General features: G+C 47.3%; 1 protein-coding gene across 2 annotated transcripts in view; it reads right to left on the bottom strand.

Moving 5' to 3' along the window:
* Nucleotides 1–25,333, bottom strand: part of cmtm4 (CKLF-like MARVEL transmembrane domain containing 4) — an 85,679-nt gene that overhangs the window by 33,221 nt on the left and 27,125 nt on the right. For both annotated transcript variants that reach the window (XR_007957344.1, XM_052028212.1), the window contains exon 2: nucleotides 598–774. Coding sequence is in view for 1 of the 2 variants with exons in the window: in XM_052028212.1 (XP_051884172.1) it covers nucleotides 598–774 (177 nt within the window). In the remaining variant the exon portion in view is untranslated. The remainder of the gene's footprint in view (nucleotides 1–597; nucleotides 775–25,333) is intronic.

Raw genomic sequence — 25,333 nt, 5'->3', positions numbered from 1 at the left:
TACAGGGAAAGAGCCAGGAGGAGGGAGGGGGAATGAGGTTAACCCGATATTCCACTTGCAGAGCCAAGCACCGGCAGAATGAGCTGTGTGGGGAGATTTTAGGGTGCACAGAATTCCCTCACCTGCTGCACTCAATATGGCAAAGAAATTTCATTAACATACATGTGGGGAGTGTGCGACGGGGCAGAGGAGAGGGAGCTTTACTTTGTGTCTGATCCATGCCGTCTCTGCCCCGGGAGTGTGTGATGGCATGTTGTAGAGGGAGCTTCACTCTGTGTCTGACCCCGGGAGTGTGTGATGGGACAGTGTAGAGGGAGCTTCACCCAGTGTCTGACCCTGGGAGTGTGTGATGGGACGGTGTAGAGGGAGCTTCACTCTGTGTCTGACCCTGGGAGTGTGTGATGGGACAGAGGGAGCTTTCTTTCTCCTCTGGAAGATTGCTCAGTTCTATAAGCTGTTACCCTTGAGGACCAGAGTGATGAAGACTGTGAGAACTCTGTGTGGGCAGAAGCACAGACTGAACACACCACTGATTAGGTAAACCACCACACCCCAGCACAACCCAGCCCAAAGTGTTGTGATGTCAGGTCAACTCACCGTCAGGTTCCAGTTGATCTGCGGCACCTTGGTGTGAAGGTTCAGGCTGAACATCAGCAGCAGGACTCCGGTGACCACGAACGCGGTGCAGCTGACGAACTCGAAGAGGTAGAGACCCCCACATGGTAGGCACTCCTTCACCGTCTCAATGCAGATGAAGGCTATCAGGGCCAGAAGCTGAAAGGAAGACATGCTCTTTAAGATCACACCACCACTGCTTCCTGTCACGGCCGTCAGATCATTACAGATAGAACCAGGAGCAGGATAGAGTCACAGACAGGCACGGCATGGAAACAAGACCCCCTGCCCACCAAGTCTACACCGACCACCCGGTTACACCAATCCTACATTTAATCCCATTTTTTATTCTCCTGCATTCTCATCAACCCCCTCCAGATTCTGACTCACCTACACAGTAGCCAGTTAACCCACCAAGCCGCACGTCCTTCAGCTTGTCCTGCCCTTCAATAAGAACCTCATGCAGCACAGAGATAGGCCCTTCAGCCCACCATATCCATGCATGTCCATGTCAAGTACCCAGCTATTCATGGGCCACAAGGGCTACCCACTCTGGGCCCGCACATCGCTGGGTCGCGCGCTCCAGGGGCCCATGCATTGCTGCGTTGCGCGCTCCTGGGCTGTAGTTCACCACATTCCTGAGCAGCTATCTCCCACTGCAACTCGATAGGTAGGAAATCCCAGGGCACCAATGCTCAATATAAGAGTGCATGGCTTTAAAGTAATGGGTGGGAAGTTCAAGGGAGATATCAGAGGGAGGTTCTTTACCCAGAGAGTGGTTGGGGCGTAGAATGTGCTGCCTGGGGTGGTGGTGGAGGCAGGTACATTGGGCAAATTCGAGATTACTAGATAAGCAAATGGAGGAATTTAAAGTAGAGGGATATGTGGGAGGAAGGGGTTAGATAGTCTTAGGCGAGGTTGAAAGGTCGGCACAACATTGTGGGCCGAAGGGCCTGTATTGTGCTGTACTGCTCTATGTTCTAAATGTACATGTGACCATGATTCATCGACCAACCCAGTGTCAGAGCAGAGTCCTGGGTTTGCACAGCGATCGCTCTCTGTGACTGGATCGATGGCTGTCAAGGGGGCAGGAGCCTCCCAGTGGAGGGGGGGGGTTTGGGGATCAGAAACACTCTGCACACGTCTCCAATCCCTCAAACACCTCAACATTCTCCCGTACGGGGCAGAACTAGGTAAGAAGGTTTTCTGCCCTATACACAAATGAACCAGATGGGTTTTACGACAGGCTGGTATGTTCATGGTCACCATTACTGGGACCACATTTATATCTTGACTAATTTAACTAACTGCCGTTTAAGTTGCTGAGGTGTCAGGGAACGATCTGACTTGTGGGCTGCCAGCCAGCTGGGATTTAGACTCAGAGTCATACAGCACGGTAACAGGCCCTTCAGCCCAACTGGTCCATGCCGACCAAGATGCCCATCGAGGCCAGTCCCATTTGCCTGCATTTAGCCCATATCCTTCTAAACCCTTCCTATCCATGAACCTGTCCAACTGTGTTTTAAATGTTGTAATTGTACCCACCCCTACCACTTCCTCTGGCAGCTCGTCCCACATACGCATCACCCTTTGTATGAAGAAGTTGTCCCTCAGGTCCCTTTTAAATCTTTCACCTCTCACCTTAAACCTATGCCCTCTAAGCTTTTGATTCCCTTTCCTTGGAAACAGACTGTGTGCATTCACCCTATCTATGCCTCTCATGATTTTATACACCTCTAAAAGATCACCCCTCAGTCTCCTACGCTCCAAGGAATAAAGCCCTAGCTTGTCCAACCTCTCCCTATAACTCAGGCCCCTTGAGACCTGGCAACATGTCACAAGAAATGTGGTCCCAAGAGATCCAACTTTAAAAATGCAGAGTTTCCCCACACACCAGGAACATGTGGGTTAGCTCCAGAACACAGAAAACCATTAGTGTTGGGGTGGTACTGGGCGGGAGTCACGTACATACTAGGCTAAGCCCTGCCCTTGGTGAACCTGACTTCTTAAACCAACAAGATGATGAATACTGAGGAGCCTGAGGGCACGTACCACCAGGCTGAAGGACAGCTTCTATCCCACTGTGATAAGACTATTGAACGGTTCCCTTATACAATGAGATGGACTCTGACCTCACGATCTACCTTGTGACCTTGCACCTTATTGTCAACCTGCACTGCACTTTCTCTGTAGCTGTGACACTTTACTCTGTACTGTTATTGTTTTTACCTGTACTACATCAATGTACCAACCCAATGTAACTGCACATCTGTAACAAATTGACCTGTATGATCAGTATGCAAGATAAGTTTTTCACTGTACCTCAGTACAAGTGACAATAATAAACCAATACCAATACCTAGTACTGGCAGTACTCACTTCATTGACTGTTCAAGTGCCTGTTGGAACACTTCAGAGGAACACAACAAGAAGGTGCTAACTGAATGAAGTCCCAGTGCATAGTGCAAAGTGGCCTGTGGTCAATCAGACCGCTGGAAACTCAACCTGTGTCTGTCCCACAGACGCCAGCTGCCAGACAGGGAGCCGGCAGTGGCCTCTGGAGAGCACAGACTGAGAACTCTGTTAGGCCCGGGACCTAGGCTGTAAGTAACCATTTTCCATCGCCGCCCTCGGTCTCACACACAGCCCCAATGAAACTCAACGCAGAGACACCAGAGACCGCAGATGCTGGAATCTGGAGCAAAAAACAAACTGCTGGAGGAACTCCAATTCAGAACATTACGACAGTTCTTCGAGACACTCCACCCTCCCAAACTTAACACAAAGTTCAATTCCCAATGATAATTCTGTCTTCTCATTCCCCCCCTGCATCCCTCTTGCTCCACACCCTGTTTCACCTTGCACCATCACCTCCCTTTGCCACTTAATCCCTACTCCTTCCACCATGTCCGAGCCCTCTGATCATCCCCAACACTCCCACCTGCCCTGTACACACCTGGTGCTCACCTGTTAAACCCCAAATTTCCTCCTGTTCTGATAAGACTTCCCTTCTCTCCACCCCCCCCCAAAACACCGCAGGACCAGACACACTTAACAGTTCTTCATTAACCTAGTTCTGTCCAACTGATATCAGAGCCAGAAGGATTAAACCACGGAGTCTGTGGCACATTCACCCCACATGGGCATCAATGGTGAGGCTGGCATTTATTGTCCAGCACTGTCTGTTGTAACCAAGTGACCAACTGAGCCACTCCAGGACACATAGGAATTAACCACAGTACTGTGGGCATGTAGAAGCCATGGCCAAGAAAGCTCACCAGCGCCTCTACTTCCTCAGGAGGCTAAAGAAATTCGGTTTGTCCCCTTTGACTCTCACCAGTTTTTATCGATGCACCATAGAAAGCATCTTATCTGGATGTATCACGGCTTGGTACGGCAACTGCTTTGCCCAGAACCACAAGAAACTACAGAGAGTTGTGGACACAGCCCAGTGCATCACAGACACCAGCCTCCCCTCCTTGAACTTGAAGCAGCCAACATAATCAAACACCCCACCCACCCGGGACATTCTCTCTTCTCTCCTCTTCCATCGGGTAGAAGATACAGGAGCCTGAGGGCACGTACCACCAGACTTAAGGACAGCTTCTACCCCACTGTGATAAGACTATTGAATGGTTCCTTTACACAATGAGATGGACTCTGACCTCACGATCTACCTTGTTGTGACCTTGCACCTTATTGCACTGCACTTTCTCTGTAGCTGTGACACTTTACTCTGTACTGTTATTGTTTTTACCTGTACTACATCAATACACTCTGTACTGACTCAATGTAACTGCACTGTGTAATGAATTGACCTGTACCATCGGTTTGTAAGACAAGTTTTTCACTGTACCTCGGTACAAGTGACAATAATAAACCCCTTACTTGGGTCAGGAGTCACATGTATGCCATACTGGGCAAGGGAAGATTTCCTTCCCTAATGCATGTGAGTGAACAAGATGGATTTTAACAAGAGGGCACAGGTTTAAGGTGAGAGGAAGGAGTTTTAGGAGGGATCTGAGGGGAAAGTTTTTACACAGAGAGTGGGTGATATGTGGTTGTGCTGGAGAGAGTGCAGAGGAGATTCACCAAGATATTGCCTGGACTGGAGGACTTTAGTTATAGGGAGAGATCGGAGAGGCTGGGCTTGTGTTCCCTGGAGCGAAGGAGGCCGAAAGGGTGAGCTGATAGAGGTGCGCAAGATTATGAGAAGCATAGACAGGGTAGACAGTCAGAATCTCTTGCCCATGATAGGGGTATGAAAAACAAGAGGGCATGGGTTTAAGGTGAGAGGATGGAGTTTTAAGTGGGATCTGAGGGGTAAGTTTGTAAACAGAGAGTGGGTGATATCTGGAACATGCTGCCAGAGGTGGTGGAGGAATCAGATACAATCACTACATGTAAGAGGCATTTAGACAACACTTAAATAGGCAGGGTATAGAGGGATACGGTCCTAATGCAGGTAAATGGGATCAGTGTAGATAGGCAAAAAGGTCAGCATGGATGTGTTGGGCTGAAGGGCCTGTTCCTGTATGGAATGTTGATGACTCCAACATTCCAGTTGTTTCGTGGTCACCATGACTGAGACTACATTTTAACGCAGGACTGATTATGGCGCATGGTCGTATTTGAACTCACGTCTAGGGATTGTTGACAAGCTGGGACTTGGCCCCACGAAAACCAGTTTTCACAATGCACAATGTCCCACACAAACAGGTCACTGCAACGGGAAGCAGGAGCAGAGATGGTATACACAGTGGGCTACCACACTGGGGCAACTGGCCAGCTCATCTGCCCTTCGTCAGAGAGAAACAGCACAGAAAAAGGCCCTTCAGCCCACCAAGTCCATGCCAGTCATCAACCAGCCATTTTCTTTTAAAACATTTTCATGTGTCCAAGTGGTTGAGTTGCTGGGTTAGCGATCTGTAGACATGGCTGAGAGAACAACAATGACCTCCCTCTGTCCTCCAAATCCTCATCACACTGGCCTGACCCCGAGCAAAGGGCAGATGGGGTCACTCACTTTAATATCACGTTAAAACCACAATGCAGCAATAGCTTCCATATAGAGCAGCATTACTGCAGTGAAGGGTTTGCAGATATCAGTGCACTTGGTAAGGTGTCCAAAAACGCAGTCAATAAGGGAGCATCTTACAGGAGGGAGAGAGATGGAGAAGTTTGGAAACAGAATTTCAGAGCTTCATATTTCAGGCTGAAAATATGGCAAATGATACTGCCCTTCCCACAGTGACCCTCCCTCAGTACTGCCCCCCCACAGTGTGACCCTCCCTCAGTACTGCCCCCCCACAGTGTGACCCTCCCTCAGTACCACCCCTCCCACAGTGACACCGCCTCAGTACCAGCCATCCCACAGTGTGACGCTCCCTCAGTACTGCCCCTCCCAGTGACACTCCCTCAGTACCACTCCTCCCACAGTGCAGCACTCCCTCAGTACTGCCCCTCCCAGTGACACTCCCTCAGTACGACCCCTCCCACAGTGTGACACTCCCTCAGTGTAACCCTCCCTCAGTATCGCCCCTCCTACAGTGACACCCCCTCAGTACCACCCCTCCCACAGTGCAGCACTCCTTCAGCAACACCCCTCCAATGATGTGATGCTTCCTGAGCACAGCCCATCAGACAGTGCAGCACTCCCTCAGTACTGCACTACTGTGTCAACCTAGATCCCTTGTTTCATCTCCACGTTCAGATGACCTGGTTAGACTCCTGGATTGAGCCAATATGTATGGCCATACCCTCCGTGAGCTCCCCCACCATTCACTTGCCAGCATTTATCGCTCATCCCTAACTGCCCCTGTGAAGGTGGGGATGAGCTGCCTTTTGAACCACTGTCGTCCTTTTGGTGAAGGTGCTCCCACGGTGTTGTTGGGGAGGGAGTTCCAGCAATGACAAAGGATCACTGATATACTTCCAAGCCAGGATGGTGTGTGATTTGAGGGGGAACCTGTAGGGGGTTAACATTCCAATAAATCTCTACAGGGAATTCAGGATAAAGTTCTTTACCGAGACATTAGAGAGGTTATGGCACTCAGGTAGCAGTTGAGATGACGAGCACAGACACATTTATAGGGAAGCTGGATAAACATGAGGAATTGAAGAACTTGCCAATGAGTGAGATGGAGAACAGCAGGAGGAGGCTCGTGAAGAGCATAAACAACACACCATCATGAATAATGTGGGCCGAATGGCCTGCCTCTGCTGCAAACAACTTGTAGCAGGAAATCAGGCAGAAGGCAGTTTGCAGACCGTACTCGAGGGAAGGAAACAAGTGGAGAGGTTGCCACGTACTCTACTTTTCTGCTCCTCCCTCACCTATCCCCAACACTCCCAGCTGCGAGGGTTCCTTGGGCTCTGTGCCTTTGACGCTTGGCTGGAGATCAGTTGTGGATTTACTCAAGGGACACCAAAGTCTGCATTCCCTCAAGTTCCAGGAAAGCGCTGACCTGATCCATTTCCAAGACACCAAAGGGAGTAGAGAGGTGGATGGAGAGAAATTTTCCACTGGTCAGAGAGTCCCAGACCAGGGAGCAAAGTCTGCAAATAGAGTCAGAGTTTCAATGCTGAAGTTAGGAAATACTCAATAAGTTGATGACAGTGGGAACTTGGAATTCATTATTGCAGCCAGGTTAAATTTTAAATCTGGGATTGATAGATTTTTGTTAACCAGAGTTAAGGTATAATTGAAAGCCACTTGCTTGAAAAATTCTGCTCCAAATGAGCCAAGATGTCAATGCTTCGGTAACAGGCTCAGAGCTGTGTAGCCTCAATCACTACCTCACCATAGCAACACCATGACACTTTGCTCTACAATGGACTTTGTTTTGTTCTAATTGTGTTCTTTCTTGTAAAAATTGCATTTATGTTTATTGATGTTTTTCTTGTGAACGTTGTGTACCTGATGCCGTGTGCCTGTGACGCTGCTGCAAGTAAGTTTTTCATTTCTTTGTCTCTTTGACCCATCCCCCGGTGGATCTGCTCTCCCCTCCTCCCCCACACCTGCCCATCACTATCTCTTACCTGCATCTACCTATCACCACCTTGTGCCCACCCCGTCTCCCCTCTTTTGTCGACCTGTCACTGCTCTGCTTTTCCCTCCTGTATATCAGGCTTCCCCTTTTCCTATCTTCAGTCCTGAAGAAGGGTCCTGACCCAAAACATTGACTGCCTGCTTTTCTCCACGGATGCTGCCCAGCCTGCTGAGTTCCTCCAGCATCATCATGTTTTTCATCTGGATTCCAGCATCTGCAGTCCTTTGTTTCTCAAGTTTTTCACTGCACCTGTGCATACATGTACCTGTGCATACGTGTACTTGTGCATATGACAATAAACTTGACTTTGACTCTGACCTTCTCCTGTTCCCATGTCCCTAACTTAAAGAAAAGTGAATATCATTTTCCCAATATTAAAGTACTCCTAGCAGTCACAATTCATCTAACGCACATCAAGTAATGCAAATCCACCCTCGGCTCTATGAGAATTTGAATACAGCTATGTAAAAACCCGTGAAGCCGTTGGATTATTTTTTGTTCTTTTATGGGATGCAGGTGTCACTGACGTCAGCGCGTACTGTCTGTCCTTAACTGCCCTTGAACTGAGAGGCAGATCAGAGCCAATACATTGGTGGGTCAGGAGTTACAGGTAGACCCAGTCCAGGTGAGGACAGCAGATTTCCTCACCTGAACCAGAATAGTTTTTATGACAAGAAGATTTATTCAGTTACTTGAATTTAAAGTCCCCAGCTGCTGTGATAAAATTCAAATTCAAAAATGCTGAGATCAGTGGTTGGGAGCTCTGGCTGCCTATCCAGTCTGTTAACCACACTACTGCTGGAGTTCAACCCGGATTAGTGTGAAGTGATACACTTCAGGAGATCGAATTTGAAGGCAGAATACAAGGTTAATGGCAGGACTCTTAGCAGTGTGGAAGAACAGAGGGATCTTGGGGTCCACATCCATAGATCCCTCAAGGTTGCCGCGCAGGTCAATAGCATTGTTAAGAAGGCGTATGGAGTGTTGGCCTTCATTAGTCAGGGTACTGAGTTCGAGAGCCACAATGTAATGTTGCAGCTCCATAGAACTCTGGTCAGACCACACTTGAAATATTGTGTTCAGTTCTGGTCACCTCATTATAGGAAGGATATGGAAGCTTCAGAGAGGACGCAGAGGAGATTTACCAGGATGCTGCCTGGATTGGAGAGCATATCTTATGAGGATAGGTTGAGTGAGCTAGAGCTTTTCTCTTTGGAGAGGAGGAGGATGAGAGGTGACTTGATCGAGGTGTACAAAATGATAGATCGAGTGGACAGTCAAAGACTTTTTCCCAGGGCGAAAATGGCTAACACGAGGGGGCATCATTTTTACGGTGAGTGGAGGAAGGTATAAGGGGGATGTCAAGGGTAAGTTTTTTTTTTACACAGAGAATGGTGGGTGTGTGGAACGCACTATCGGCAGAGGTTGTGGGGGCAGATACATTAGGGACATTTAAGAGATTCTTAGATATTCACATGAATGATAGAGAAATGGAGGGCTATGTGGGAGGGAAGGGTAGATAGATCTTAGAGCAGGATAAAATGTCGGCACAACATCGTGGGCCAAAGGGTCTGTAGTGTTCTATGTTCTGAAACCTACCTGGTTCTCTAGTGTCCTCTGGGAACACAAGAACACAAGAAACTAGAGGCTTTGTCTGGCTCCAGCTCTCATTCAGCAACACACGAAATGCTGGAGATACTCAGCGGGTCAGGCAGCATCTATGGAGGGAAATGGACAGTCGATGTTTTGGGTCAAGACCCTTCACCAGTCCACCACCAGTCTTGACTCAAAACACCAACTGTCCATTTCCCTCCACAGATGCTGCCTGACCCGCTGAGTTCCTCCAGTATTTTGTGTGTTGCTCCAGATTTCCAGCATCTGCAGTTTCTTGTGTCTCCCTCTCTCATTCACCTGCCACCGTCTCCCAACTCCACCCCTCCCTTCCCCTACCTGCCCATCATCTTTCCCACTTCCTCAATCCACCAATCACCTCAGGCTCCTGTCTCACCTCTCCCCCTCTACTCTTCATACCGGCCATCTCCCTTCTCAGTCCTGAGGCAGGGTTTTGACCCAAAACATCGACAATTCCCTCCCCTCCCCCTCACAGATGCTGCTTGACTCGCTGAGTTCCACCAGCAGAAGGCCGCTTGGCCCCTCAAACCTACCCCACAATTCAGTACGATCATGGCTGATCTACACTGGCCTCAACTCCTCTTCTGCGCCAGTTCCCCACAACTCTCAGTTCCTCGATCTTTCCAATATTCATCCATCTCCACTTTACATATATCTAATGATCCGGCCTCCCCCACCCTTTGGGGCAGAGAGTTCCAGAGATTCACCACCCTCCTGCTCTGATCCTGTGACTATGACACCAGACCCACGTCAGGTAATGCAAATCCACCCCAGGCCTTTCAAGAACTTGAAGTCAGTTGAAAGTACGCAAATCAAAAATTGAAGTCCCCATTTCACTGTGGGTGGATCCCTTTCAATTTGATCAGAGCACTGAGACCTAGAGCCTTTGGTCAGGGTTGGCCAATCAACATCCAATGGATTGCATAACACCCCATCCTATGTCCCAGGTGAGACACCACACCTCAGCCAGTTTATTAACCCTTGCAATGCCACTTGCACCATAGATGTAGTCATACAGCACGGAAACAGGCCCTTCAGCCCAACTCACCCATGCCGACTGTGTTGCCCAGCGAGCTGGTCCCATCTGCCTGTGTTTGGCCCAGAGCCCTCTAAACCTCTCCTATCCATGGACTTATCTAGATGGCTTTTAAACATTGCTAATGGGCCCGCCTCAACCACCATTTCTGGCAGCTCATTCCAAATACGCACCACCCTTTGCGTGAAGAAGCTGCCCCGATGTCCCTTTTAAATCTCTCGCCTCTAATCTTAAACCTATGCCCTTTGGTTTTTGGCACCTCCTCCCTGGGAAAAAAAAACTGTGCTTTCACTCTGTCTATGCCCCTCATGAACTTATACACCTCTATCAGGTCACCCCTCAATCTCCTATGTTCCAGGGAATAAAGTCCTAGTCAACCTCTCCTTGTAACTCAGGCCCCCAAGTCCAGGCAACATCCTGGGAAATCTTTTCTGCGCTCTTTCTAGTTTAATAACATCTTTCCTATAACAGGGCGACCAGAACTGTACACAATACTCCAAGTGCGGCCTCACCAATGTGTTATGCAACTGCAACATACAGTAACTTCCCAACTCCTATACTCAGTGCCCTGACTGAGGGCCAGCGTGCCAAACACCTCCTTCACCACCCTGTCTGTGACACTGCTTTCAGTGAACTACGCACTTGCATTCCTACATCCCGTTGTTCCAGAACACTCCCCAGGGCCCCACCATTCACTGTGCAAGTCCTACCCTGGTTTGATCTCCCAAAATGCAATACCTCATATTTATCTGGATTAAAAGCCATTTGCCAATCCTCAGCCCACAGACCCAGCTGATCAAGGTCCCCCTGTAATTTTTCATAACCTTCTACACTGTCTACAACACCACCTATTTTATTATCAAATTTACTAACTGTGCCTTGTAATTCACATCCAAATCTTTTATATAAATTACAAACAATGAAGGTCCCAGCACCGACCCCTGTAACACACCAGTAGACACAGGCCTCCAGTCTGAGAAACAACCCTCGACCATCACCCTCTGCTTCCTACCACTGAGCCAATTATCAATCCAATCCGCTATAAAAGGAAGGATGTTGAACCTCTTGTATCCACATACAAAGATCCCCACCATCCGGGCCATGCCATCTTCTTGCAACTACCATCGGGCAGAAGATACAGAAGCCTGAAGTCCCACACCACCAGGTTCAAGAACAGTTACTTCCCTTCAACCATTTGGTGCTTGAACCAACCTGCACAACCCTAATCACCACCTCAGTATAGCAACACTATGACCACTTTGCACTACAATGGACTTTGTTTCTTGTCATCCTAATTGCGTTCTTTCTTGTGTAATATTTGTAAAATTTATGCTTTTCTTTTGAATGTTGTGCATCTGATGCTATGTGCCTGTGATGCTGCTGCAAGTAAGTTTTTCATTGCACCTGTGCACACATGGACTTGTGCACGTGACAATAAACTTGACTTTGACTATGAATGAATGTTGCTGGGGCACGCAGACTCAGATTGAATGCACCTCAAGCAGGAGGTCTGATGTAAAGTCTCTCCCCATGTACTGTGGAGCACGAATCTTCTGGCTCCCAGGAGAGACTATTCCCCTCAGATGACACCACGAGGTTAAAATTGGAATCTAATTGGTGAGGTGGATTTAAGTTAATTGGTAGTTTGGTCATGGTTAGGAACCTGATGCCCATTAACTGCCAAGTACTGGGTCCCCACAACGTGGCCTCTGTCTGGGCAGTCAATGTGCTGTAACCTTCGAAGCATGGACACAGGGCGTGGAAGTCAGGTTAAAACAGAGAGCTGGGTGTTTGAATAGCCACTTTCTCCACTATGGATTTCCGTGAAACAGGCCGAAACAAGAACCAGTGCCCAGTATCAGGTGGAAACATCACTGTGGTCTCGTGCCTGAGAAGGGGATATCATCTTCATGAGCACCCATTCACCATTCACTCCTCCTCACATGGATCTACAGTCAGCTCATCGCTCCCGTCTCAGTTCAACATCCTTTGGCAGGGTGACGAAACTGATGACTGAAGGACAGTTTCTTTACACCATCTTTCCTGAGTGTCACAGATCCATAGAGTTATACAGCACGGAAACAGGCCCTTCGGCCCAACTCATCCATGCCAACCTGAGATAGTCCCATATCCCTAATATTGTTTCCTATCCATGTACCTGTCCAAATATCTTTTAAACATTGCAAGTCCCAAAGCACTACAAAGCTCTTATAACTGGGGAAAACACAGCAACCAATGTACACACCACAAGCTCCCACAGGCACTCTGTCTGTCTCTCTGAAGGCTTGTTGCTACAAAAAGGGAATGAAGCCACTGGTGTGATCAATCCATTGACCTCAACCACCCAATATACTGAGGGAACCAAGAAATAATGGTAATGCAATGGGGAACTGGAGAATTGTTTGGAATGTACAATAAACAAGGATATTGAGGGGTGCGGAAGGACAGAGGGACCTTGGTGGGTAAGTCTATAGGTCCTTAAGGGTAGCAGCACAGGTCAATAAGGTGGTTAAAAAAACAAATGGTATACTTTCCTTTACTAATCAAGACACAAACTATAAGGAGACACAAGAGACTGCAGATGTTCAAATCTGAAGCAACTTGGACCTTGATGCAGCGTTTCAACCTGAAACATCGACAATTCTCTCTACAACGAAAACCAGCCTCCCCTCCACAGACCCTGTCTACACTTCTCACTGCCTCGGTAAAGACGCCTCCCACCCCGGACATTCTCTCTTCTCTGCTCTTCCATCGGGCAGAAGATATAAAAGCTTGAAAGTATGTACCACCAGGCTCAAGGACAGCTTCTATCCCACTGTGACAAGACTATTGAACAGTTCTCTCATACGATAAGATGGATTCTTGATCTCACAATCTACCTCGTTGTGACCTTGTGCCTTATTGTCTGCCTGCACTGCACTTTCTCTGTAACTGTAACACTTTATTCTGCATTCTGTTATTGTTTTCCCTTTGTACTACCTCGATGTACTGATGTGATGAAATGATCTGTATGGATGGCATGCAAAACAAAGTTTTTCCATGTACTTCAATACATGTGACAATAACACACCAATTTACCAATTCCTCCACCCCCCCACACAGACGCTGCTCGACCCACTGAGTTCCTCCAGCAGACTGTTGCACAGAACACAAGAGCTGGGAGATTCTGCTAGCACTGTATGTAACACTAGTCAAAGCACACGTTATCAAAGATGGGACTGCAGAGGAGATTTATGAGGATGTTGCCAGAACTGGGAAATTGTAGCTATGAGGGAAGGTTGGATAGGCTGGAGTTGTTTTCTTTGGAGGGGAGACTATAGTGAGATGCATAAAATGAGAAGTCTGGAAAGACCAACTTCCCTCGGCAGAAGGGTCAAAAACTAGAGGGCATGGATTTAAAGTAATTGGTTGAAGTATTAGAGGGGATATGAGGAAATTTGTATTGAGTCAGATGGTGGTGAGGGTCTGGAACTCACTGACTGTGATGGAGGCAGAAATTATCACAACTTGAACCTAAGGAGCCGTGAGCTGCAGGGTTATGGACCCAGTGCTGGGAGGTGGGTTATGTTAGGAGGCTTATTGATCGCCACAGATAGGATGGCCCCAGAGATCCCCATCTGTATCATACATTTTCTATGCTTCTTTTCATAGTGGCCCATGAGGAAAGTAAAGTAACAGTGGGCAACTCCAATCTTCAGTCAGATTAAACAAATCAAACTGCATAAATTTGCCTCTAAGGCTCACTCATAGAGCATAAATTCTTAGAACAATGATTTGTTCATTATTGGCACGTGTACTGAGAAACAGTGAGAAGCTTTTGTTTGCGTGCCATCCAGACAGATCATTCCACACATAAGAACATCGAGGTAGTACAGAGGAAGAAAACAGAATGCAGAGTACAGTATTCCATTTACAGAGAAAGTGCAGTGTATTGGTATTGGTTTATTACTGTCACTTGTACCGAGGTACAGTGAAAAACTTGTCTTGCATACCGATCGTACAGGTCAATTCATTACACAGTGCAGTTACATTAAGTTAGTACAGACTGCATTGAGGTAGTACAGGTAAAAACAATAACAGTACAGAGTAAAGTGTCACAGCTGCAGAGAAAATGCAGTGCAGGTAGACAATAAGGTGCAAGGTCACAAGGTAGATCGTGAGGTCAGAGTCCATCTCATCATATAAGTTCAATAGTCTTATCACAGTGGGATAGAAGCTGTCCTTAAGCCTGGTGATATCTGCCCGCAGGCTCCTATATCTTCTACCTGATAGGAGAGGGGAGAAGAGAGATTGACCCAGGTGGGTGGGTCTATGATTATGCTGGCTGCTTCGCCAAGGCAGTGAGAGGTAAAGGCAAGGAGGGGAGGCTGGTTTCCGTGACACACTGGGCTGTGTCCACAACTCTCTGCAGTTTCTTGCGGCCCTGGGCAGAGCAGTTGCCGTACCAAGCTGTGATACATCCAGATAGGATGCTTTCTCTGGTGCATCGAATAAAGTTGGCGAGAGTCAAAGGGGACGTACTGAAGTTCTTTAGCCTCCTCAGGAAGTAGAGGCACTGGTGAGCTTTCTTGGCCATGGCATCTACGTGATTTGACCAGGACAGCTGTTGGTGATGTTCACTCCCAGAAACTTGAAGCTCTCAACCTCAGCACCATTGATGGAGACAGGTGCTTATACACCGCCCCCTTTCCTGAAGTCAATGACCAGCTCTTTTGTTTTGCTGACATTGAGGGAAAGGTTGTTGTCATGACACCATGTCACTAAGCTCTCTATCTCCTTCCTGTACCCCAATAAACTGACCTGCTGCACACCACAAACTTCACCTGCTTTCAGTGACAACCCACAGACTTCAGCCTATTATTGGTACATGGGCCAGTCAACAAACCCTTCCTCCTGTGTCTCATGCTGGAACATCAGGAGGTTATCTCCGTACTACCCCTATCCCCTGACTCCTGGTCCAGCCCAGTCTGCGTCCCTTTAATGCAGGTAACCTGCTCGCCCCATCCACCTGCCTGTGTCAGGGTGTGAGGAACCCAAACTCTCAGAGGGGAGAGTATCTGAGACCCCTATATGGTAAGCAACATCCTGTTGGGAACACTATCTCAGAACTTCCAACCAGAGTAGGTAAGAGGTAAAAACAAACTGCTGGAGGAACTTAGCAGGTCGAGCAGTGTCCGTGGAGGCAGAGGGATAAACTATGGAACCAACCAGGGAAGGAGTTATTGTAAATCTGGTCACATGCACTGAGACAGGATTAGTTAATGATCTCATAGTAGAGGATCCTCTGAAGAATAGTGATCATAACACAATGGGTTTCATAATCAGTTTGAGAGTGGGAAACCTTGGCTTTCTTAAATTTAAGGTAAGGCCATTACAACAGCAAGAAGGCAGAGATGATAAATTGGACTGGGAAAATAAGTTAAAACATCAGCTGGTCATTGAGCGAGATTTCAAGATATTCCATATCTACTTATATACATTCCACTGAGAAATAAAGACCATGAGAAGGTTGAGCTGTTCAAAGAAAACCATGGAAGTTAAGGATGGTACTAACTTCTAAGTAAAGGCATGTAATATGTATAGTGGGGCAGACCAAGCCAGTTCAGAAATCAGCCTAACATGGATATACAAAAAATAGATTACAAGGGAAAGTTAGTAAAAAAATATAAAAACAGACAGTGAGAGCTGCTACAAATATTTTTAAAAAAGGAACTGAGTAGCCAAGATAAATTTTAGTCTCAGTGCATGAAGCTGGGGAATTACTTACAGGAAATACTAGAATCTTTAAATAGATCTTTTTAAGTATTTTGTGTTCATCCTCACAGCAGAAGGCACGACTGGTTGAAACTCTCTAGTCCGACATTTTGTGGTCAGGCATCTCCCGTGGTCTGATGTGTTTTGGGTCTGTAGTACTGACCTGTACTAATTAACTAATTCTAACTGAGATCTAACTAAGATCTAAAATTAACTACAATCTGTACTAATCTGTAGCTAATTAACCTACCAGTACAACTTTTGCACTCTCAGCTGACTTACAGAACTTACTAACTTGCACTACTTTCTAACTTACAGAAACTTTGGGTTACAGTTTTTGGAACCCTTACAGGACCAGAGGAGGGTCGATACTTAAAAAGGACAGTTCTCTTGCTCAGGGAAGATGATCGGAGGGGCACTTTCTGTGGTCTGGCACCAGTCAGGTCCCAAGGGTGCTGGACTAGAGAGTATCAATCTGTACAAGCATTCCGAAAGTAGTAGATGGTCTGGGGACCAAAGAGGGGGGTTTAAACCCATCCCTATCACAAGAGAAAAGATACCAGACAAACTAACAAGGCTAAAGCGCAACATCCGCTGGACGGGATGGCCTCCACCCTGAGACTGGTGATTGTCGTCTTCCAAAATTCCCCAGGTCCTAGTAAGGTCCCAGCTAACTGGAGAAGTTCAAGGAAGGAGGGAGGAAAAAAAGCAGGAAACTCCAGGCCAGTTGGCGGAGAGTCATAGTTATACAGCACAGAAAACAGGCCCTTCGGCCCATCTAGTCCATGCCGATGAGGCTGCTTACCTGAGTCAGTCCATTTGCTTGCATTTGGCCCATATCCCTCTAAACCTTTCCTATCCACATAGTCACGTGTGTCATAGAACATTACAGCACAGTACAGACCCTTCGGCCCACAATGTTGTGCCAACATTTTATCCTGCTCTAAGATCTATCTAACCCTTCCTTCCCACACAGCCCCCTATTTTTCTATCATTCATGTGTCTAAGAGTCTCTTAAATGTCCCTAATGTATCTGCCCCCACAACCTCTGTCGGCAGTGCGTTCCATGCACCCACCACTCTCTGTGTAAAAAAACTTACCCCTGACATCCCCCTTATACCTTCCTCCAATCACCTTAAAATTATGTCCCCTTGTGTTAGCCATTGTCGCCCTGGGAAAAAGTCTCTGACTGTCCACTCGATCTATGCCTCTTATCATCTTGTACACCTCTATCAAGTCACCTCTCATCCTCCTTCTCTCCAAAGAGAAAAGCCCTAGCTCACTCAACCTATCCTCATAAGACATGCTCTCCAGTCCAGGCAGCATCCTGGTAAATCTCCTCTGCACCCTCTCTAAAGCTTCCACATCCTTCCTATAATGAGGCCACCAGAACTGAACACAATACTCCAAGTGTGGTCTAACCAGAGTTCTATAGAGCTGCAACATCACCTCGCGGCTCTTGAACTCAATACCCCAACTCATGAAGGCCAACACTCCATACACCTTCTTAACAACCCTATCAACCTGCGCAGCAACTGAGGGATCTATGAACATGGACCCCAAGATCCCTCTGTTCCTCCACACTGCTAAGAGCCCTGCCACTAACCTTGTCATTGGAAAATGCTGGAATCCATTAATAAGGAAGAGAGAGTGGGACATATGGAAAATCAGAATAAAATCGTGGATTTTTAAGAAAGGGGAATCATGTTTGACAAGTTAATTCGAGTTTTTTTTTTGAGTATACAACAGGGAGGATCAGAGGCAACCAGCAGAGCTGGTACTTTCGGATGACCAGAAAGCATTCAATAAGATGCCACATCAAACGTTCTTGCACTAAATAAGAGCACTAGGGAGGCATTGGGAGCAGAAAGCAGAGAATAGGTTATAGGGGAATAGTAGGGGAATGGAATGGAAAGGATTGCACTGAGAACTGGCATAGATTTGATGTCAAATACAAGAGGACATAGCATTAAGGTGGGGGGGTGGGGGGGGGAAATGTGAAGAAGATTTACGAGGCAAGTTTTTTTTTACACAGAGTGGTGGGTGCCTGGAACACACGGCCAGGGGAGGTGGTGGAAGCAGATCCAATAGCAATGTTTAAGAGGCATTTAGACGGGCACATGAACAGGCAGGGAAGGGAAAGATATGGACCATGTGCAGGCAGATGGGATGAGTTTAATTTGGCATCATGGTCGGCACAGACATGTTGGGACGAAGAGGCTGCTCCTGTGCTGTACTGTTCCATGTTTGACGTTCTATGATGTCTAAATGACCTGCTTCTCTGCTGTAAGGAAATACGAGTTGGAGTGAATGGATCATTTTCAGGTTGGCAAGCTATAACCACAGGGATCAGTGCTGAGCCCTCAACTGCTTACATATTAATGACCTAAATTAAGGAACTGAGTGTACTGTAGACAAATGTGCCAACGATACAAAGACAGGTCAGAAAGCAAGTAATGAGGATGATGCAAAAATTCTGCAAAGGGATATGGATTGATTAAGTGAGTGGTCAAAGATAGGCAGACAGTATACTAGGTAACGGCAGATGCAAGAGGAGCTGGGTGTTCAAGTGCGTGATTCACAAAAGACTGGTGCACAGGTACTGCAAGTAATTAGGAAAGCTAACAGAATGTTATTGTTTTGCCTCAAGGGAACTGAATGCAATAGTAGGGAGGTAATATTTCCAATTATAAATGGCATTCATGAGGTCATATCTGGAGATCTGTGTACAGTTTGGGATTCTCATTAAAGGAAGGATATAAATGCATTGGAAAGAAAACAGAGAACGTTTAGGGGACCGATATCTAGAGGAACTCAGTGGGTCAGTCATCTGTGGAGGGAAATGGACAGGCGAGTTCCTCCAGCATCTTGTGGGTTGCTCCAGATTCCAGCATCTGCCATCTCTGTCTCCACCCATTCCAGATATCGGTCCCTGAAACTTTTATTGTTTCAATGCATTTACATTCATCCTTCAATAAGAATCCCAAACTGTACACAGAACTCCAGACATGGTCTCATCATGATGTGCAGATAAAGGGTCTCAACCTGTCAACTGTCCGTTTCCCTCCACAGACGCTGCCTGACCCACTGAGTTCCTCCAGCATCTTGTAGGTTGCTCTGGAATGGATGGGTTCCCTTATGAAGAAAGGTTGGACAGACTGGGCATGTATCCACTGGAGTTTAATAGAGTGTAAATTTGCCGATGACACCACTGTTGTTGGCAGAATCTCAGATGGCGACAAGGAGGCGTACAGGAGTGAGATAGATCGGCTGGTTGAGTGGTGTCGCAACAACAACCGCACACTCAACATCAGCAAGACCAAGGAATTGACTGTGGACTTCAGGAAGAGGAAGTCGGGAGAACACACACCAGTCCTCATTGAGGGGTCAGCGGTGGAAAGGGTGAGCAGCTTCAAGTTCCTGGGCGTCAACATCTCAGAGGATCTATCCTGGGCCTAACCCATTGATGCAATCACGAAGAAGGCACGCCAGCGGCTCTACTTCGTTAGGAATTTGAGGATATTCGGTACATCACCAAAGAATTTCTATAGATGTGGTGAGTAGCACAAGTACAGGAGCGGGAAGTCTCGTTGCCATGGTAAGTACCATGAGAACCAAAGTGAGAGTAGAAGCAGTTTAAAAAGGTGGCCCCTTGTTGTTGTTCTTGTTGCTGTGGTGAATTGATAGGCCTGTTAATTAGTTAATTGGATAATTAGGCAGCAGCTACCAATAAAAAGTTAGGGTCAAGCAGAATGGCCATTGTGTGAGTGGACAGCGTTAGAGTGGGGAGTGAGGCTTTGACGTGAAGAGGTGGAGTAGGTGAGGCAGCTTCTGGTAGGTTCTCTTTCTTGTTATTTGTAATTTTCCATGTACAGAACAGTGGGAATGGCAGTCAGGGCAGAGGTCTGCTCCTCCTGTAGGATGTGGGAAGTCAGGGAGACCTCCAGTGTCCCTGAGGACTTCACCTGCAGGAAGCGCGTCCAGCTGCAGCTCCTTACGGACCACGTTAGGGAGCTAGAGCTGCAGCTGGATGAACTCCGGATCATTCGGGAAGCTGAGGGATGATCGGAGTTACCAGGAGGCAGTTACATCTAGGGTCTGGGATGTAGGTAGCTGGGTGACCGGTAGGGGAGGGAAGAGGGATAGGCAGGTGGTACAGGATACCCTGGTGACCGTTTCCCTTGAATGACAAGTATATCATTTTGGATGCTGTCAGGGGCGCGGGGATGAGTCACTGGTGGAGAGTCACAGCAGCCGGGTCTCTGGCGCGGTGTCTGGCTCTGTGGCTCAGAAGGGAAAGGTGGGGGGTTGGAGGGAAGAAGAGGAGTGCGATGGTGAAAGGGGATTCATTGGTTAGGGGGACAGACAGGAGATTCTGTGGACAACAACAAGACTCCCGGATGGTACGTTGGCCTCCCAGGTGCCAGGGTCAGGGATGTCTCAGATCGAGTGTACAGCATTCTTAACGGGGAGGGCGAGGAGCCAGCAGTCATGGTGCACATTAGCACCAACGACATGGATAACAAGGGACGAGGTCCTGAAGAGCAAGTATTGGGAGTTAGGAAGGAAGCTAAAAAGCAGGACCTCAAGGGTAGTAATCGCTGGATTGCTGCCTGTGCCACACGCCAGGGAGGGAAGGAATAGGAAGATACGGCAGACTAATGAGTGGCTGAAGAGTTGGTGCAGGGGTTCAGATGTAGAACGTAGAACATTACCGCACAGTACGGGCCCTTTGGCCCACAATGTTGTGCTGACCTTTTAACCTACTCTAAGATCAATATAACTCCTCCCTCACAAATACCCCTCCATGTGTCTAAGAGTCTCTTAAATGTCCCTAATGTATCTGCCTCTACCAGCACCCCTGACAGTGCGTTCCACGCACCCACCACTCTCTCTGTGTAAAAAAAAAACTTACCCCTGACATCCCCCTTATACCTTCCTCCAATCACCTTAAAATGATGTCCCTTCGTGTTAGCCATTGTCGCCCTGGGAAAAAGTCTCTGACTGTCCACTCGATCTATGCCTCTTATCATCTTGTACACCTCTATCAGGTCACCTGCCATTAAGAATCCTGCCATTAACCTTGTATTCTGCCTTCAAATTTGACCAAAGCAAATCACTTCACATTTTTCTTGAACTCCATCTGCCACTTCTCAGCCCAGCTCTGCATTCTATCAATATCCTGTTGTAATCTAAAGCAACCTTCTACACTATCCACAACACCACCAACCTCATGTCATCTGCAAACTTACTAACCCCCCCTGCCACATCCTCATCCAAGTCGTTTATGAAAATCACAAACAGCAGGGGTCTAAGAACAGATCCCTGCTGAACACCACTGGTCACCAACCTCCAGGCAGAATATGCTCCATCTACAAACACCCTCTGCCTTCCATGGGCAAGCCAATTCTGAATCCACACAGCTAAGTTTCCCTGGATCCCTAGCCTCCCGACCTTTTGAATGAAGCTATCATGGGGAACCTTATCAAATGCCTTACTAAAGTCCATCAACACCACATCCACTGCTCTATCCTCATCAATGTGTTTTGTCACATCCTCAAAGAATTCAGTCAGGCTCGTGAGGCAAAGCCGTGCTGACTGTCCCTGATCAGACTATGCTTCTCCAAATGCTCAAATCCTGTCCCTAAGAATCTTTTCCAATAATTTGCCCATCACTGAAGAAAGACTCACTGATCTATAATTCCCAGGGTTATCCCTACTCCCTTTCTATAGCCCAGGTTACTATGGGAAGCAAGGGAAGAGATTGCTGGAGCATTAACAATGATCTTTGTGTCCTCCCTGGCCACAGGAATGATACCGGAGGATTGGAGGATAGCAAACATTGTTCAAGAAAGTTAATAGGGATAATCCCGGGAATTATAGACCAGTGAGTCTTACATCAGTGGTGGGCAAACTGTTGGAGAGGATTCTTAGGGACAGGATTTATGAGCATTTGGAGAAGCAGAGTCTCATTAGGGACAATCAACATGGCTTTGTGAAGGGCAAGTCGTGTCTCACGAGCCTGAGTTTTTTGAGGAAGCCACAAGACAAATTGATGAAGGTAGTGCGGTGGATGTGGCATATATGGATTTTAGCAAGGCGTTTGACAAAATTCCCCATGCTAGGCTCATTCAGAAAGTCATGAGGTATGGGATCCATGGAAAATTAGCTGTGTGGATTCTAGATTGGCTTGCCCACAGAAGGCAGAAGGTGGTTGTAGAAGGGGAGTATTCAACCTGGAGGTCAGTGACTAGTGGTGTTCCATAGGGATCTGTTCTGGGACCCCTGCTCTTTGTGATTTTTATAAATGACTTGGATGAGGAAGTAGAGGGATGGGTTAGTAAGTTTGCAGAGTGGAGATGTTGTGGATAGCGTAGAGGGTTGTTGGAGGTTACAACGGGATACATACAGGATGCAGAGTTGGGCAGAAAAGTAGCAGATGGAGTTCAGTCCGGAGAAGTGTGAAGTGATACACTTTGGAAGAACGAACTTGAAGGCAGAGTACATGGCTAATGGCAGGATTCTTACCAGTGTGGAGGAACAGAGAGACCTTGGGGTCCAAGTCCATAGATCCCTCAAAGTTGCCGCACAATTGGATAGGGTGGTTAAGGTGGTGTATGGTGTGTTGGCCTTCATTAGTCGGGGTATTGAGTTCAAGAGCCGAGAGGTAATGTTACAGCTCTATAAGACTCTGGTTAGACCACACTTGGAATATTGTGTTCAGTTCTGGTCACATTATAGGAAGAATTCCATTTCCCCAAGATAGCAATAGCCAATACTGGTCACCCCTTTAAGGTGGAAAGTTCAGAGGAGATGTCAGAGGTAGGTGTTTGTTTTTTTTAAACAAAGAGTGGAGGGTGCCTGGAATGTACTGCCAGGGGTGGTGATGCACTGCCCTGTTGATCCTCACTAATTTATATCGATGCACTGTAGAAAGCATCCTATTCAGGTGTATCAGAGCTTGGTACGGCAATTGCTCTGCCCGTGACTGCAAGAAACTGCAGAGAGTTGTGGACACAGCCCAGCGCATCACAGACACCAGCCTCCCCTCCATGGACTCTGTCTACACTTCTCACTGCCTCAGTAAAGCAGCCAACATAATCAAAGACCCCACCCACCCCAGACATTCTCTCTTCTCCCCCTCCCATCGGGCAGAAGATACAAAAGCCTGAAAGCACGTACCACCAGGCTCAAGGACAGCTTCTAACTGCTGTTGCAAGAACCAACCTCTTGTATGATAAGATGGACTCTTGACCTCACAATCTACCTCATTATGACCCTGCACCTTATTGTCTGCCTGCACTGCACTTTCTCTGTAACTAACACATCATTCTGCATTCTGTTATTGTTTCCCCTTGTACTACCTCAATGCACCGTTGTCATGAAATGATCCGTATGAATGGCAAGCAAAACAAAGTTTATCACTGTGCCTCAGGATGTAGGCTGCCCCCAGAACACTCTACACAAAGATGCATTTCACTGTGTTTCGATGTACATGTGACTAATAAAAATATCTTATGTGACAATAATAAACCAATTTACCAACTTCAAAAGACTAATTTACAGAAGAAGGTACTTCAAAACATCAGATAATACAAAGTACAAGGTCTACATGTGACTCCAGATTCACACCACGTGCCTGAACCTCTGTGGTCAACATTGACTTCAATGGCAAGAGGAACTAATATGGTGTAGGAAGAGCATACATACTTTGTCCCATTAGGTGTACCTTTAAATTCTCTTCAGGGATTCACACTTCAGCTCGGGGTATCCTCCTTGCATCTGCAGACACCCGAGGGAGATGAGAAGCCCATGGGAAGAGTGGGGATAGGGAACGACAGCACCAAAGTTGCAGAGTTCAATGGGCTGAATGACAGCACAGGCTAGTTTTGGTTGGGAGGCTCCAGGGCAGCACAGTGGCACAACCTGTGGAGCCACCACCTCACAGCTCAAGAGACCCAGACCTCCTCCGGTGTTGTCTGTGTGGAGTTTGCACGCTCTCCCTGTGACCATGCAAGTTTCCTCTGGGTGATGTAGATCAGCTGCAGATGTGGGCAGAGAAATGGCAGATGAAGCTTAACCCGGATAAATGTGAGGTGTTGCTCCTTGGTGGGACTAATGTCAAGAGGCAGTACACTCTTAAGGGCAAGACCCTTAACAGTGTTGAAGAGCAGACAGACCTTGGGGTGCAAGTCCATGACTCATTGAAAATGGCTACACAGGGTGGTTAAGGCGGCTTATGGAATGCTTGCATTTATTAATCGGGGTACTGAGTATAGGAGTCAAGAAGTTATGATACATCTCTATAGAACTATGTTTAGGCCACATTTAGAGTATTGTGTTCAATTCCGGTCACCTCACTGTAGGAAGGATGTTGAGGCTTTAGAGAGGGTGCAGAGGAGGTTTACTAGGATGCTGCCTGGATTAGAGGGCATGTGCTATCAGGAGAGGCTGGACAAACTTGGGCTCTTTTCTCTGGAGCGGTGGAGGCTGAGGGGTGATCTGTTGGAAGTGTATAAAATTGTGAGGGGCATAGACAGGGTGGACATGCAATATCTTTTTCCCATTATTGAGCAATCCAATAACAGAGGGCATGCATTTAAGGTGAGAGGGGGTAGGTTCAGAACAGACGTGAGGGGTATTTTTTTTTAACTGAGAGAGTGGTGGATGCCTGGAATGCGTTGCCTGATAGGGTGGTGGAGGCAAATTCAATGGGGGCATTTAAGAGGGGCTTAGATGGGCACATGAATAAGAGGAAAATGGAAGGAATGAGATAGAGGGATTAGCTACATCGGCTCAACATTGTGGGCCGAAGGACCTGTTCTGTGCTCTACTGTTCTATGTTCTGGTTTAGAGTCATAGCGTTATAAAGCTCAGATACAGGCCCTTCAGCCCAACTTGTCCATGCTGACCAAGTTGTCTACTTGAGCTAGTCCTAGGTCAGGGAGGGAAGGGTGGCACTAGGGACAGAGGCTGGGAGGTGAGAGGTAGAGGGTTTCCTCTCACATCCCAAAAGCGCGTGGGTTGGTGGGTTAACTGGCTGCCGTAAATGCCCCCAGTGTGTGGGTGAGTGGTAGAATCTGAGGGAGTTGCTGGGAATGTGGGGAGAATTAAAAAAAAGAGACCAATCTTGGATTAGTGTAAATGGGCTTTTGACGATCGGTGCAGAGTTACTGAGCCACACCTCTGGATTTCCAATCCCAGAATTTTTCTTATATTCTTCAGGATGTGGGTATCGTTGGAA

The sequence above is a fragment of the Pristis pectinata genome, chromosome 13 (assembly GCF_009764475.1).
Source record: "Pristis pectinata isolate sPriPec2 chromosome 13, sPriPec2.1.pri, whole genome shotgun sequence".
NCBI classification, from domain to species: Eukaryota; Metazoa; Chordata; class Chondrichthyes; order Rhinopristiformes; family Pristidae; genus Pristis; species Pristis pectinata.
Note: the sequence above shows the minus strand (reverse complement) of the source record. Positions and strands in the feature narration are given on the sequence as shown.